The sequence below is a fragment of the Mesoplodon mirus genome (genome assembly GCF_964341445.2).
Source record: "Mesoplodon mirus genome assembly, chromosome: 1".
NCBI classification, from domain to species: domain Eukaryota; kingdom Metazoa; phylum Chordata; class Mammalia; order Artiodactyla; family Ziphiidae; genus Mesoplodon; species Mesoplodon mirus.
The window spans coordinates 40775524-40789554 of NC_138976.1; the positions used below are offsets into that span (position 1 = coordinate 40775524).

Consider the following 14031-nt stretch of genomic DNA (forward strand, 5'->3'; position numbering starts at 1 on the left):
TACAACATGAACCCTGAAGACATTATGCTAAGTGAAAGAAGCCAGTCACAAAAGGCCGCATATTATATGACTCCGTTTATACGGAATGTCCAGAATAGGCAAATCCGTAGAAAGTAGGTTAGTGGTTGCCTACAGCTGGTGGGAGGTGGAAATGGAGCAGTGACTGCTAATGGGTGTGGGGTTTCTTTTGGGGGTGATGAAAATGTTCTGGAATTAGAGAGCAGTCATGGTTGCACAACTTTGTGAATACACTAAAAACCACTGACTTGTACACTTTAAAAGGGTGAAATTTATGGTGTGTGAATTATATGTCAATAAAGCTGTTATGAAAAAACAATAAAGCTATAATTCAGAAGAGTTTAACAAAAGTAAAACTGAACAATTTGGTGGAGGGAGCACTAAGTGTTCCACGGGAAGCGGATATCAGAGCCTCAGAAGTCACAGTAAACCCAACACTCCTTCAGTGCGGCAGTATGTTGGTGAGAAGTGGTTTGGGCTATTCAGTCAACTGATCATATAAGACTCCTGAGCCAGTTTCCAAGCTGCCTTTCCAAATACATGTTTAGGAATACCGCCCCTCCCCTCAACCAAAGAATAAGAAGAGGGTAGAGACACGGAACAGGTATCTAGTTTTGTTACACTCACACTATTCCTTGCACATATGTTAAGATTATACATGTACATCCTTTACATCTAACATTGTGCACAGTTTGACTTCAAAGCTGTGTATGAGCACAACTGTCAAAAATCAAAAATACACATCAGTCCAATCTGTGCTGGGACTGCATCCTTTATTCTCTATCAGCTACGAGCACTGTTTTCATAGCCTCTCCCTCTTTGTTAACTTTTTTGCTATGTGCAGCTCGGCCTCACGCCCGTATCAACTGACAGAGTCTCTCTCGGACAGTTTTGTGGCCAGACTGTCTGAATATTTCAGTGTATCTTGTCTTTAATCTATTTGTTTATCAAATATATATGGTGTATGTACTGTGTGCGAATCATATACTAAGTACTGGTGAAATAAAGTACCAGTACTTCGTACTGGTGTGGCCTTGTTGAGCTTATACACAGAATGGAGGAGAGAGAAAAGAAACAAATGGACCCGTAAAGGAAAATACAATTGTGAAGAACGGTGATGGCAAGGAAGGCAATGAAAAAGGCAAAGGTTAGAGAAGAACTGGGTGAATGTATATCTGCTCAGCTGGAGTGACTCTGAGATTGTGGCACTGACACTGAGACAAAGGACAAGCAGCCAACCTTGAAAAGCTCATTCCAGGTGGAGGGGAGAGCAGGATTGTTTCGTTTTTGTTTTCCAGGTCACTTAAGGTGCAACTACCCACATCACTGTGCACAGGACAGCTTTGGGTTACAGTCTGTCCTAAACTACAGGGAGATCACCCTCCCGGAAACAACACTTCCCTGTGTCCACTTCATTAACTTCCTATCTTTCCTATTGTATTAAAACAAAAATCTTTTCCCTACTTTTTAATATTCACATCATCTAGTCGCCACAAGCTACACCTCCTCCAATTGTATATCATGGACTCACAAGGACTTATAAATTACCTGGGAAAGAATCAGCTGCCCATGAAATGTGTGCACAAACTTTCTTAAAAATGAGAAATAGGTGTCATCTCCAAGTCTTCTGGCAAGGAACCGGAGAAGGAAATAGCCCTAAAAGAAAGGAAGAAGAAAAAAAGATACTTATCATGTGTTCATCAGAAAAATGCTTACAAAGTCAACTCTAACCTGCCCACCAGCACCTTATGCTCATCTAGAAACTTTGGCCTGACCTGTCCCAGGCAGCCCTTTATATTCTTACCAGTAAGGTCGAGTCTGGTACTTAAGGATCAATTACTCTGCTTTCAACTGATCTACTAATGGTATCACCATCTTGTTTATCCTTGGCTTACATGAAGCCTGGATGTCCATCATGGACCAAAAGGGAAGAGGGGCCCAGCTCCTCTCTCCCTCGGCTATCAGGAAAGGCCTTTACAACTTAGAATACTTTTTTAAATCACTCCTATCTTCTAGGTGGAACCTGACAGCAATTTTAAGATTCTGCTCTTCAAAGCTGACATGAAGCAGGGAGAAGGGAGGTACAGGGAAGGGAACAGTTCAGCTTCCTTTGATTCGTGCCTCATTATTTGGGTATGAAATGCTTTAACTATTGGACAATCAGAATCTGCTCAGTCAAATGTCATTACAATGTTGATGATTTTTTTGTTTTGCCCCAACCACGTTACTAACCTTCACTGTTTATATGTAAGATCTAAAAAGTGCTGCACCATAATAACTGGCTTCTGCCACTCAGATGTGCTTACCTTTAAATAATGAACCTGCATGAAGACCTTCTCCGGATTGAGCCCGTGTTTGATGACAGAAGATCCTGAGTCACTCACATGGCCAGTTTTCTCTTTATTGGGTCTAAAATGATGCAGTAAAATTTTCTTTAAGTATAGCATATTCTTAACTAATTAGACCATAATATCACCTTATTTCTTATTTTCAGAGTTGCCCAACAGCGTCTTAATTCTATTCAATAGTACCAGGTATAATTTAACGGTTTACGTTATAAATGCATATACTGAACAGGGAGGGATTTATATCTGGGTTGGCAACCTGAGGTTGGCTACTGGCAGTATTCTACATCATCTTATCCAAGATTAAATCTTGCCAGACCCTCAAGAAATCTCAGCTCCAACATGAATTATTTAAGAAACTATACACTTTTCTTTTGGTGGGAATGTTGGACTGGGAAATGCAATGGAAAATGTAACTTTACTTGGAAGAGTAAAGAACTTACATCTTTTCCAAAAAATTCTGAAAGCCCCAATGTTATCTGCTTCTCTTGATTTGCATTTAGTAATTAAGGCTCCTTTAAGAAATATTCATACTCTAAAGCCATTTTAGAGCCACAAAAACAAAACAAGAAAAGTCACAGAGGCCCATGTTTTTAGAACAGGTAGAGACATTAGTAATCACATACTTGAACCTCCTCATTTCACAAATGAGGGAAACAGGCACACAGAAATTAAATCTGTATCCAAGGTCTCACGGCTTGTTTTGATTCATGGCGACATCAAGGATTGAAACCAATGATGTCTCCTTATTATCTATCAGTGGTTTCCATTATGCTCTGTGGTTTTAAATATTTTTTAAAATTCCCTTAATAAAATATAATTGTGTTACAGTGACAATTCAACAACTAACTAAATTCAAAGTAAGTGACAAGGTATTTATAGCTTTTAGCTGTTCGAAAACCAGTCACTTATTAGACAAACATTGAAGAGCATGTGCTGGGGTGAGGGGAAGGCAAGGGCTGACAAAAGGGCTGGCACATCAGAAAGGCAAGGGGTTGTTTTTATATATATATATATATATATATATATATATATATATATATATATATATATATATTTAAAGATTTTTTTGATGTGGACCATTTTTGAAGTCTTTATTGAATTTGTTACAATATTGCTTCTGTTTTATGTTTTGGTTTTTTTGGCCGCTAGGCATGTGGGGATCTTAGCTCCCCAACCAGGGATTGAACCCATACCCCCTACACTGGAAGATGAAGTCTTAACCACTGGACCACCAGGGAAGTCCCCATTTTTATTTATTTATTTATTTTTTGTTGCTGCTGCTTTTAAACTTATTTGAGGCATAGTTGATTTACAATGTTGTGCTAATTTCTGCTGTACAGAAAGTGATTCAGTTATAGACATATATACATTCTTTTTCATATTCTTTTCCACTGTGGTTTATTACAGTATATTGAATATAGTCCCCCATGCTATACAGTAGGACCTTGTTGTTTATCCATTCTATATATAATAGTTTGCATTTGCTAACCCCAAACTCCCAATCCATTTGTCCCCCACCCCCCTCCCCTTGGCAACCACAAGTCTGTTCTCTACATCTGTGAGTCTGTTTCTGTCTCATAGACAAGTTCACTTGTGTCATATTTTAGATTCTGCATATAAGTGATATCATATGGTATTTGTCTTTCTGACTTACTTCACTTAGTATGGTAATCTCTAGATCCATCCATGCTGTTGGAAATGGCATTATTTCACTCTTTTTTATGGCTGAGTAGTATTTCATTGTATATACAGCAAGGGGTTATTTTTAAAAGGTAGTTAGTGTAACAAAGTACACAGCATTTGGAATCAGAGAGACCTAGTGTTGACTCTCAATCCTACTCCTTACTACCTGTTACTCAGTAGCAGTTTACTTAAATTCTCTAATCCTCAATTTACTCACTTGCAAAAATGGGTATAACCTTACCTCTCTCCCCAGGTCACCTGGGGAATAACTGAAATAATATATGCAAAGCCCTTAGCGAGGGCTGGGGATACAGAAATTACTCAATAAACTTAATAAGATTTTCTAAAGTTAGCAGTAAATATTGCTAAATTCAAGGTTGGTCATCTGATGTTAGAGGCAATAGATTTCAATGGTTCATCCCCTTAATCCTATATGCCCGCAGACACAAACATGGAAGGGTGCTGGACCTGAACGGCAGTGCCTGAGGATGACCCAGCTTGCCAAATCAGTCCCTTTGCAGTGTGCTCTAGCTGCCAAGCAAAGAACCCCTGATTAAGTCTCTGCTGAATATTCTAGTACATTATCTCAGCAGACACAGGCTCAGAACCAGCAGATACCTAAAGGAGAGACGATGATGACCAGCCACTAGAGCTAACTGCATAGTTTGAATTTTTCTAGTTGATCCCTGACTTACGGACGTGACCATACTTGCAGGAATAACTAGTTAGTCCCTTTCATCTTGATTTAAGACTCCATTGAAAAGCATCAGCTTTATTCCTGCTCTCAAGTTTGTCCTGGAGTTGAGTGTTTTTATAAAGAAAGCCATGCTGGTTTTGATAGGAAAGCCTGCCAGACACCTTGAGGGAAGGAAGACTTCTCAGTGTCAACCTGAATTCAAACCAGTTTTCCCAGCCCCAAGACAGACAGAGTTGCTGTGAGTTTCTTTTGCCCTTGAGCTCTGAATGGAGACTGTTAGAAGGGGAGGAACACAGAAGACCAACCTAAATCTCTGCTCCAAAGGCTGGCTTCCAGGCTCAAGTTTCAGATGACGACTTTAGTTGGTGCTTTTTTCCTCTGACTAAAAATGTCCTTCCAGAAAGTATCTCTCTCTTACTCTCCTCTTCCACCCTCTCCAAGTGTTCAAGAAAATTCTTTTATGCTGACAGCATCCAAGGCAAATGTACAAGTCCCCAAGAGATTCCTTTTAAAGTAGACATGGTACGGGAGAGGGCAGTGCCCAGGCGAGCTTCGTGAGAAATCAAAGGGGGCGGTTTTTATGAAGAAAAGATACTCCGCAAGTGGAAAAAGGGTGACTTCCATTTCAGTGCTATTCTGGTTCTCATAATACCACTTACTGCATGTCTGTGCAGGGAGACAAAGCACAGAGAGAAAGCAGGAAACAAATGAACTACCACTACCTACAATAACAGATGACTCTCACAGGTGAATGAAAGAACTCACACCCAAAAAGACTACATACAAATGTATGACTCCAATTAAATGACGTCAAAGAACACGCAAAACAGATCTATGAGGATACAGATCAGAATAATGGTTACCTTTGGGAGAGAGTATTAACAGAGTGGGGAAAAAAGAGGAAAGTTTCTGGGATGGTGGGATTAACTCTGTTAATCTGAGTGGTGCTTTCATGAGGATAAATAGTAGAAATCTATTGAGCCATCTAGAAATATCTGCGCACTATAGTGTATATATATTTCCATTAAAAAGTTAAGAAAAAGTAGGGCTTCCCTGGTGGCGCAGTGGTTGAGAGTCTCCTGCTAGTGCAGGGGACACGGGTTCGAGCCCTGGTCTGGGAGGATCCAACGTGCCGCCGAGCAACTGGGCCTGTGAGCCACAACTACTGAGCCTGTGCATCTGGAGCCTGTGCTCCGCAACAAGAGAGACCACGATAGTGAGAGGCCCGTGCACCGCGATGAAGAGTGGCCCCCACCTGCCACAACTAGAGAAAGCCCTCGCACAGAAACCAAGACCCAACACAGCAAAAATAAATAAATTAATTAATAAACTCCTACCCCCAACATCTTAAAAAAAAAAAAAGTTAAGAAAAAATAGATGCACATGAAACAGTACACATTTTGTGAGAATAAAATGGAATCAGTCTAGAAAAGGGGCTTTGCTGTTCATGTGCCATGAACACATGACTAGGGTTAACTAAGCTCTCTACACCTGAGGACCAATTAAATTAAAAACTTTTTAAGGACATTGTTAGAGGCGGGAAGAACTGTGGCAGATACAATTGGCTCAGTCTACTCCCATTCTCATCCACCTTCTTTCTTGCCACTTGTACAATTAAGTCTAAAAAGGTAAACACTCACTTTCCAGGTGTCCTTGAAGCTACAGAGAGTCAGAAGACGTAGTCCAGGCCAATGAGACAAAAACAGATGTCTGCTGTAGTTGGGAGTGGGGTTCTGGGAAAGCTTTTGCTTTCTTTACAAAAGGGGAAATATGACTAGTACTATTCCTCTTTACCCCAAACATGGTGGATGGAGCTGCAGCAGCCACTCTGCAATCATGAGGCAGCAAATCAACATGCTATGGAGACCCGGATGGAATGAAAGAAGGTAAACAGTCTTTGATAGTACCATTCAGCTGCTGGCCAGCCCAAGACTGCCTGCCTTCACACTCACTGTATGAGAAAAGTAACCCCTATTTGTTTAATCAACGTTGCCTTACTATTCTATTAGTTGAAGCCAGATTCATTACTAATGGATGGAGAATTGAACCAATACTAATGGCTACCATTCCTGTTATCTCCCTGTGCCAGGTACTCTGCCAAGCTTTTTATGTATCATGTCCTTCTACTGTCACAAGAACCTGTGGGGCAGGTACTGTGATGATGCCCATTTAAAAGTGGAGGAAAGTGAGGCCCGGAGACGACCACAGAGCTAGTTAGTGGCAGAATTGAGGCTAGAACCCGGGTCCATGGAGCACCAAAATCCTTGCTGCATTCTGGGGCTTCCCCAAGATCCAGGCCCCCCATCTCGGTTTTGCCAAAAACTAAGTGGAGAACCTCAGACAACATGTTGACTCTCCCTTACGCTCAATTTCCTCACCTGTAAAGAGTGTGATGAGGCTCAGGTAACATAAAAGCACTTTGTAACATAAAAGTGTTAAGTATCTCTTCAACTTTTTACACCAGTGTTTATTTCCTTGGCTGGAATACATGGAATGTGAGAGATCAAGTTACCAAGGTCGTTTGGGCTTAAATGCCCTTGGTTTCTGTTGTACCTGGCACCAAATGTAACAACCGAGATTAGCATGACCTTTCCCCGCCCACCTCCTTCCTTTTCCCCTGCACTCACAGAAGCAATATGGACATTTAAAAAGCTGTCAGATGGCAGTGATACTTGATCCACATGATTTGACTTGGAATCAAACCTCCTGAAGAAAGAACCGATTCTGCAGGACTATCGCCAAGGGTGGGATCTGAGAAAACGCCTCTGAAAGGTGCTCAGGCATGTCAGCCTAGGTCTGAACACCTACTGCTCTGCCACAGCCCAGACGGGCCGTCTGCCAGCATTCTCTGTCTTGTACTCCTTGGCAGTAAAAGTGAGAGCCACGAGATAGCTTCATCTATAATCTTGCCACTGTAGTGCTTGAGCCAGGGACGAAGCATCCCAGAAATGAGACAGAAAGGGATTAATCAGCATTCTCACATCCCTGCTCTATCAGTGGCAGCTGCCCCGCAAGGTTTGAGGGTCCGGGAGCAGGGCCTCACTCACCCCAAAGTAACAGAGGAAGTTAAATACTACCTTTGTGGAGATCCCTGGAGACCTCTGAGCTCCAAATGCACAAGTGAGATCTCCTGGGGAAGCAGCATAACACATTGATTGGGTTAAGAATCTTGACTCTGCCACTTAAGTGCCACGTAATCTTGAGTGAGTCAGGCAACCCATAAAGGCCAGTTTTCATCTGTAAAAAGGGGACAATGATAGTGACCGTGGCACCTCATTAGGCTGTTGCAGTGTCTAAAAGTGCTTAGCCAGAGTGCCTGTTGGCATTTTGTAAGCACAATATAAATGATGCTAATCTCATCATAATGAATACTTATTGGGGTCAGGGAGTGCCAGCTAAGCCTTCCTCCGACAGGCAAAGACGTTAGAAAAACATCACCCTATAGTTACATGTGTACGATGTTATCGTTGGGGGAAGCAAGGGGAAGGGTACACAGGAACTCTATTATTTTAGCAACTACTTGTGAGTCTAACATTATTCCAAAATAAAAAGTATTTTTAAAAAAGACTAGGCACATAAATGTGGCCGTACACCTTCCCTTTGCGAGACCCCCGATTTTGAGCATAAACCTTTCAGGGGCTGGTCTGTAAGCCTGCTCCTTGTTGCATCATCATCAGAAAACAAATAAAAAGAAACAACAAATTTCAGGTGTTGCTTAAAATTCTAGAAAGCTAGGTATGGGCGTATTCCTGACACACACACACCCCCCCCAGTCTATACCACTCTGTGAAATGATTACTAAAATTTTGGGTGAAAAATGGAGGCAGAATGATTGAAAGTACAGGCATTTTATGCCCTCCATTTGTTTTCGCAACAATTTTTCCATCTATAAAGTGTGTATAATGAACACTCGCCACTGCCTTGCCTTTGGACAGTGCTACCAAAGAGAACTGGACAAAAGGCTGTGCACACCTTTAACTGATGAAGCTGTATCATGTCAAAGCTACTGGTGTTTGGCAAGTTTGATTATCTGTGTGCTTTTCACAATGGATTTAACAGCTACCCAGCATGAAGGTTTTTCCCATCGGGAACCATTATCCTATAGCAAACACAGCAAGATATCACTCCAGTGCTGAAAAAGGCAATTGATAAAATGATTTAAGACAGAAAGAGACATCTCTCCAAGGAGCCACAGGAAAGTGAAGAAGGTATATTCTGTCCCCTGATGGTGAAAGGAGAAGTCAGCTGCTGACGAGGGTGACATGAAAAGACTCTGTAGTTAGAACTGCGGAAAACACAAAAAAGTCCTCAAATTTTGCTAAGCAGGGCAGGGAAATGAACGGTGAAACTTAGAAAAGCAGGAAGTAATGAGCATTAATAAAAAAACCAAAATAGTCCTCAGGTTTTGAATGGCCATAAATCAGAAATTCCTTTCTAAGAAATGAAATCCCCCAAAAAGAAAAAAACATGGAACAGACTAATACAATAGTCTGAGCAGTATATCATCATATTCAACACACCAAGAGGTAATTTGCACATGCTTTCAAAGGAGACGAAGAAGAAAACAGAGAGCAAGGAGTGCCCTGGAGGTTTCTGATAAGGTGGGTTGTCAGAGAACATGCACAAAAGAGGAAAGGGGGGATGCTGGAGAAAGCTCACTACAAGAGATGGGAAGCAGTAAAATCATTGCCAGGAAGGCAGAAATTCAGAATGAGCCGGTGCTAAGGGAGAGTGCCTAGGACAACAAAAAGGGCTTTTGAAGTGATGTTTGGAGCCTAAAGAAGACCAGGTGTTAAGAGGTGACAGAACGAATAGAACTACTTGACTCCCACTTTGCTTCAACTTTCCAAGGAGAATAATTTTCAAACTATACATGGTAGAACAAGCACTATTATGTGGGAACTGATGTTTCATACTTGGGAATTGATCCTTGGTACTGGTGGAGAGGGCTCCTTCATCCTTTAAAGGAGTTCTGACTCCAGGCCCAGGTGAGGGACATGACACAGCTTGGAAAACTTCCATCTGCAATCACAGGCCTCTGGAGGCATCAAATCATGGAGACGATGGGAAGGGGGCTGATGGAGATAGACAAATGTCATTCTGATTGCAAAGGAAGAGGGAATAAGAGGAGGGGAGGCAAAATTTGTGACTAGGTATTGAACAGATAGTTTGTGAGCACTTAGAAAATGATGGACTGCAAGGAAGCTGCATGGGATCTTGAGGGCCGCTTCCAGAAATTCACTGTGGGTATCAGGCATCCTGACTTCTGGCAGCTGGCAGAATGGATGTGGTGGTTAGCATATGGTGGCTGTTTCATGGCTTTATAGAAGGTTCAAAAACAGAACCCCAAGGCTGTTGATTAATTACTTGGTATAACCAGGAGGGAGTCCTTAGGGCTGTGCCCAAGGAATGATGACTTATTGGCTTAACAAATTTGCAAATAAGTCGAGTCTGGAAGTCTAGCTGGTTGACTGACAGCATCTACAGTCAAGAAGAGCAACCACAGGCTGGAATGAGGATCCAAAATTAATAAAAACAATAGTTAGTAAGGACAAAGAGGTTTTTAAAATTTAGTATTTACCTATGAAAAAGATTTAGTACATTAAATTGTCTGTAAACTCAACATGTAACAAGAGGTGATTGATGTGGCTTCCAAAACAATAAACACAATAGTAGGTGGATCAACAGCAGCAATGAGATATAGGGAACGGGGACAGACATCATGGAAGCTGGGCTCTGGAGCCAGACTTGCCTCTGCTTGCACCCTGGCTCTGCCACTCCCTAGCGGTAGAAAGGTGGTCAATTGCTATACGCATCTGTTTCCTCATCTATGAAATGCGGAGGAAGACGGTACTAGTACCTATCTCATAGGGCCATTTTGAGGATTAAATGAGATACATGTACATAGAGTGCTTAGAATAATGTTTGGCGCATCAGAAGCACTCAATGAATGTAACTAAGGAGAAAAAAATGCATGGGAGTTGAAATGCTAAGACTGCCCTGAGAAGGTGTATGATACTAGGTTTAAAAATGAAATATGGTGTATATGTGAGTGCTTTCAACCAATCCTATTAATGCTTGTCCTTTCTTTTCTGGATTATCCAGATCAAGGGAAGCAATAATAGTTACACTCTTCACAGGTGTAACCTCAAACAGAGTGCTATATTCAGTTCAGGTGTCACATCTGGAGAAGGCCATTGTCAACAAAGAGAACAACAAGGAACCAAGCCCAAGAAGGGAACCATTCTCCCAACCCTGTGACCTAGTGACTAGAAAAGGAAAGACAACGGTCTTCAGACATGTGGACTGTTTGTGTGAGAACAAGGCGAATCCTGTGCAACTCTGGAGGTAAGGGCTTAAGAGGACAGGGCAGACTTTATAGGGAGGCAGGTTCCAGCCCAATCCAAGGAAGCCCATTCTAAGATAAGCCGTTCCCATGGGGAAGCTGCTGCTTGCTGAAGCAGTGAGATCTGGATGCTGGGAATACTCTGGTAGAAGCTAGGTGGCTGTCTGTCAGGGATATGGAAGGCTAGGCAAAATCACTTTTAAGGCCCTTTCTGACCCTAATATTCTATGATTGTATGAGATAAGAGAGCCCAAAGTATATTTAAGCTGCAGCATTTAGAAGTAAAACATCATTCATCCACTGCGGTGGAATCAATAAGTTTGCTAAATCCACCAAGGGTGATTTTCATTAAAAAAAAAAAAAACTAAATGAATTAGAGGAACCACCATAACTGAATTTTATTCATCCACATATATTCAGGGATAGACTTAGCTAAAGAGTATAGAATCCAAGCAATACAAGGCTCTCATTATCTTTTTTACAGTGTTGTGTTTGAGAGGTGCATATGCAATATACCTGAACTAGTACCCTCATAAGCCAGGTTAAAAAGCGCTAAGGTGATCATAATGAAGCACAGGCTGTCAGTCTGCTCCATACATTCAGAACACAGGAATATACAGAACCTGAAAGTTACAGGAAGCCAAAGTAGAAAGGGTAAAAATGGAAAACTTTTCTTGTAATGTGTCAAAAAAACCTCCATGACTTTATCTTGGAAAGAGGCAAATGAGACAAATGCTGACTTCATTTTACAAGGGGAGACTAGACTCACGTTTTTTTTTGTTTGTTTGTTTGTTGTTTTTTTTTGCTGTACGTGGGCCTCTCACTGTTGTGGCCTCTCCCGTTGCGGACCACAGGCTCCAGACGCGCAGGCTCAGCAGCCATGGCTCACGGGCTCAGCCGCTCCGCAGCATGTGGAATCTTCCTGGACCGGGGCACGAACCCGTGTCCCCTGCATCGGCAGGCGGACTCTCAACCACTGCGCCACCGGGGAAACCCTAGAAGCACGTTTTGAACACTAACAGCATGTGTGGTGCTGTGTGCTGAGATAATGGGAAGGATCGTCTCATCTTATGACTCAAAGAGGAGCAGATGGGCTGTGGGAGCTGGAGAAGGACTTTTCCCTCCTCGGTGGAGGATGGTACAGTGCTGGGGACTTAGAGGTGGCAGCGGGTGGAGGGCCTGCGTGAGTCTGAAGCCCAACACACACCAGGATGTAAAACAGGACGAATAGTTGGGAGAGCAGCTCTGTTCTCAGTCTTGTGGGCAACCGTGTACTATATTTAGGTTTTACATTTAACATTCATACATTAACTCTTCAACACAGTATGGTTTGTAAAGGAAAAAAACTAGAAATTACCAACATGTCCAATGGTTAACAAATGGTTAGTCAGTCATGGAGTGTTCATACCCTGGAATATTCTGGAGCAGTTAAAAAAAAGGACCTGCATGCATCGGTAACAGAACAATAGTCAGGATTACAGGGGGTGGAAGAAACTAACACACACACTGGTGCATATACACTTGTACTTGAGGGATGCTTTCTTGGAAGTGAATCATCTCTATGAGGGGTTGTTATACCACAGACACTATGGAGACGTCTTCCTGGCATCCAGCACTGGAAATGGCTCCTTAAGTCTCATCCAATGCCCTGAGGACAGCAGTTGCCTGCTGCCATACTTTCTTCCTCCATCTCTCCTTGGACAATTGCTGGTCAACCCTGCTAAGGCTACAGTGATGTTATAAAACATCCAATGATTTCCATCAATCCCTCTCTTTTTTAAACAATTGAGATATAACTTACATATCATAAAATTCACTTTTTAAACATGTAAAATTAGGTGGTTTTTAGTATATTCACAAGGTTGTGTAACCATCACCAGTACCTAATTCCATAACATTTTCATCACCCCCAAAAGAAACCCTATAAGCAGTCACTTTCCATTTTCTCCTCCTCCCCCAGCCCCTGGTAACCATTAATCTACTTGTTTTCTCTATAGATTTGCCTATTCTGGATGTTTCAGATAAATGGAATCATACAACATGTTGCCTTTTGTGTCTCGCTTCTTTCAGATAGCAAAGTGTTTTCAAGATTCATCCGTTTTTGTAGCACATATCAGTAGTTCAATTCCTTCTTATGGCTGATTAATATTCCATTGTATGAATATAACACATTATATTTACCAATTCATCCATTACTGGATGTGGGTTGTTTCCACTTTTTGGCTATTAAGAATAATGCTTCTATGAACATTCATGTACATGTTTTTGTATAGACTTATGTTTCCAGGTCTCATACATACCTAGAAGTGGAATTGCTGGTTTGTATGGTCACTCTACGTTTAACCTTCTGAGGGTCTGCTGGACTGCTTTCCAAAGGAGCTGCACCATTTTACATTCCTGCAACAGTGTATAAAGGTTCTAATTTCTCCAAATCCTCACTAACATTTGTTCTTATCTGTCTTTTTCATTATAGCTATTCTAGTAGGTATGAAGTGGTATTTCAATGAGGCTTTGATTTGCATTTCTCTGATGGCTAATAATGTCAAGCATTTTATATACTTATTGGCCATTTGTTTATCTTCTATGGAGAAATGTCTATTTAGATCCTTTAACCATTTTTAAATTGGGTTATTTGTCTTTTCATTGTTGAGTTGTAAGTGTTCTTTATATATCCTGGATACAAGTCCCTCAGATATATGATTTGCAAATATTTTCTCCCACTCTGTGTTGTCTTTTCACTTTCTTGATAGAGTCCTTTGAAGCACAAAAGTTTGACATTTTGATAAAGTTCAATTTATTGATATTTTTCCCTCTTTGATTTTTGACCCTTTTTAGGTGTCATATCTAAGAAACTGTTACCTAAACCAAGTTCATGAAGACTTATACCTATGGCTTTTTTCCTAATACTTTTATAGTTTTAGCTCTTACATTTAGGTCTT

The 14031-nt window shown here is 41.3% G+C and overlaps 1 protein-coding gene across 8 annotated transcripts in view; it reads right to left on the reverse strand.

Annotated features, from left to right (window-relative positions):
* Positions 1-14031, reverse strand: part of AOPEP (aminopeptidase O (putative)) — a 374682-nt gene that overhangs the window by 122446 nt on the left and 238205 nt on the right. For all 8 annotated transcript variants that reach the window (XR_014294103.1, XR_014294104.1, XM_082621524.1 and 5 more), the window contains 2 exons: positions 2325-2427; positions 1567-1674 (listed from right to left, as the gene is read on the reverse strand). Coding sequence is in view for 6 of the 8 variants with exons in the window: in XM_082621524.1 (XP_082477650.1) it covers positions 1567-1674; positions 2325-2427 (211 nt within the window). In the remaining 2 variants the exon portion in view is untranslated. The remainder of the gene's footprint in view (positions 1-1566; positions 1675-2324; positions 2428-14031) is intronic.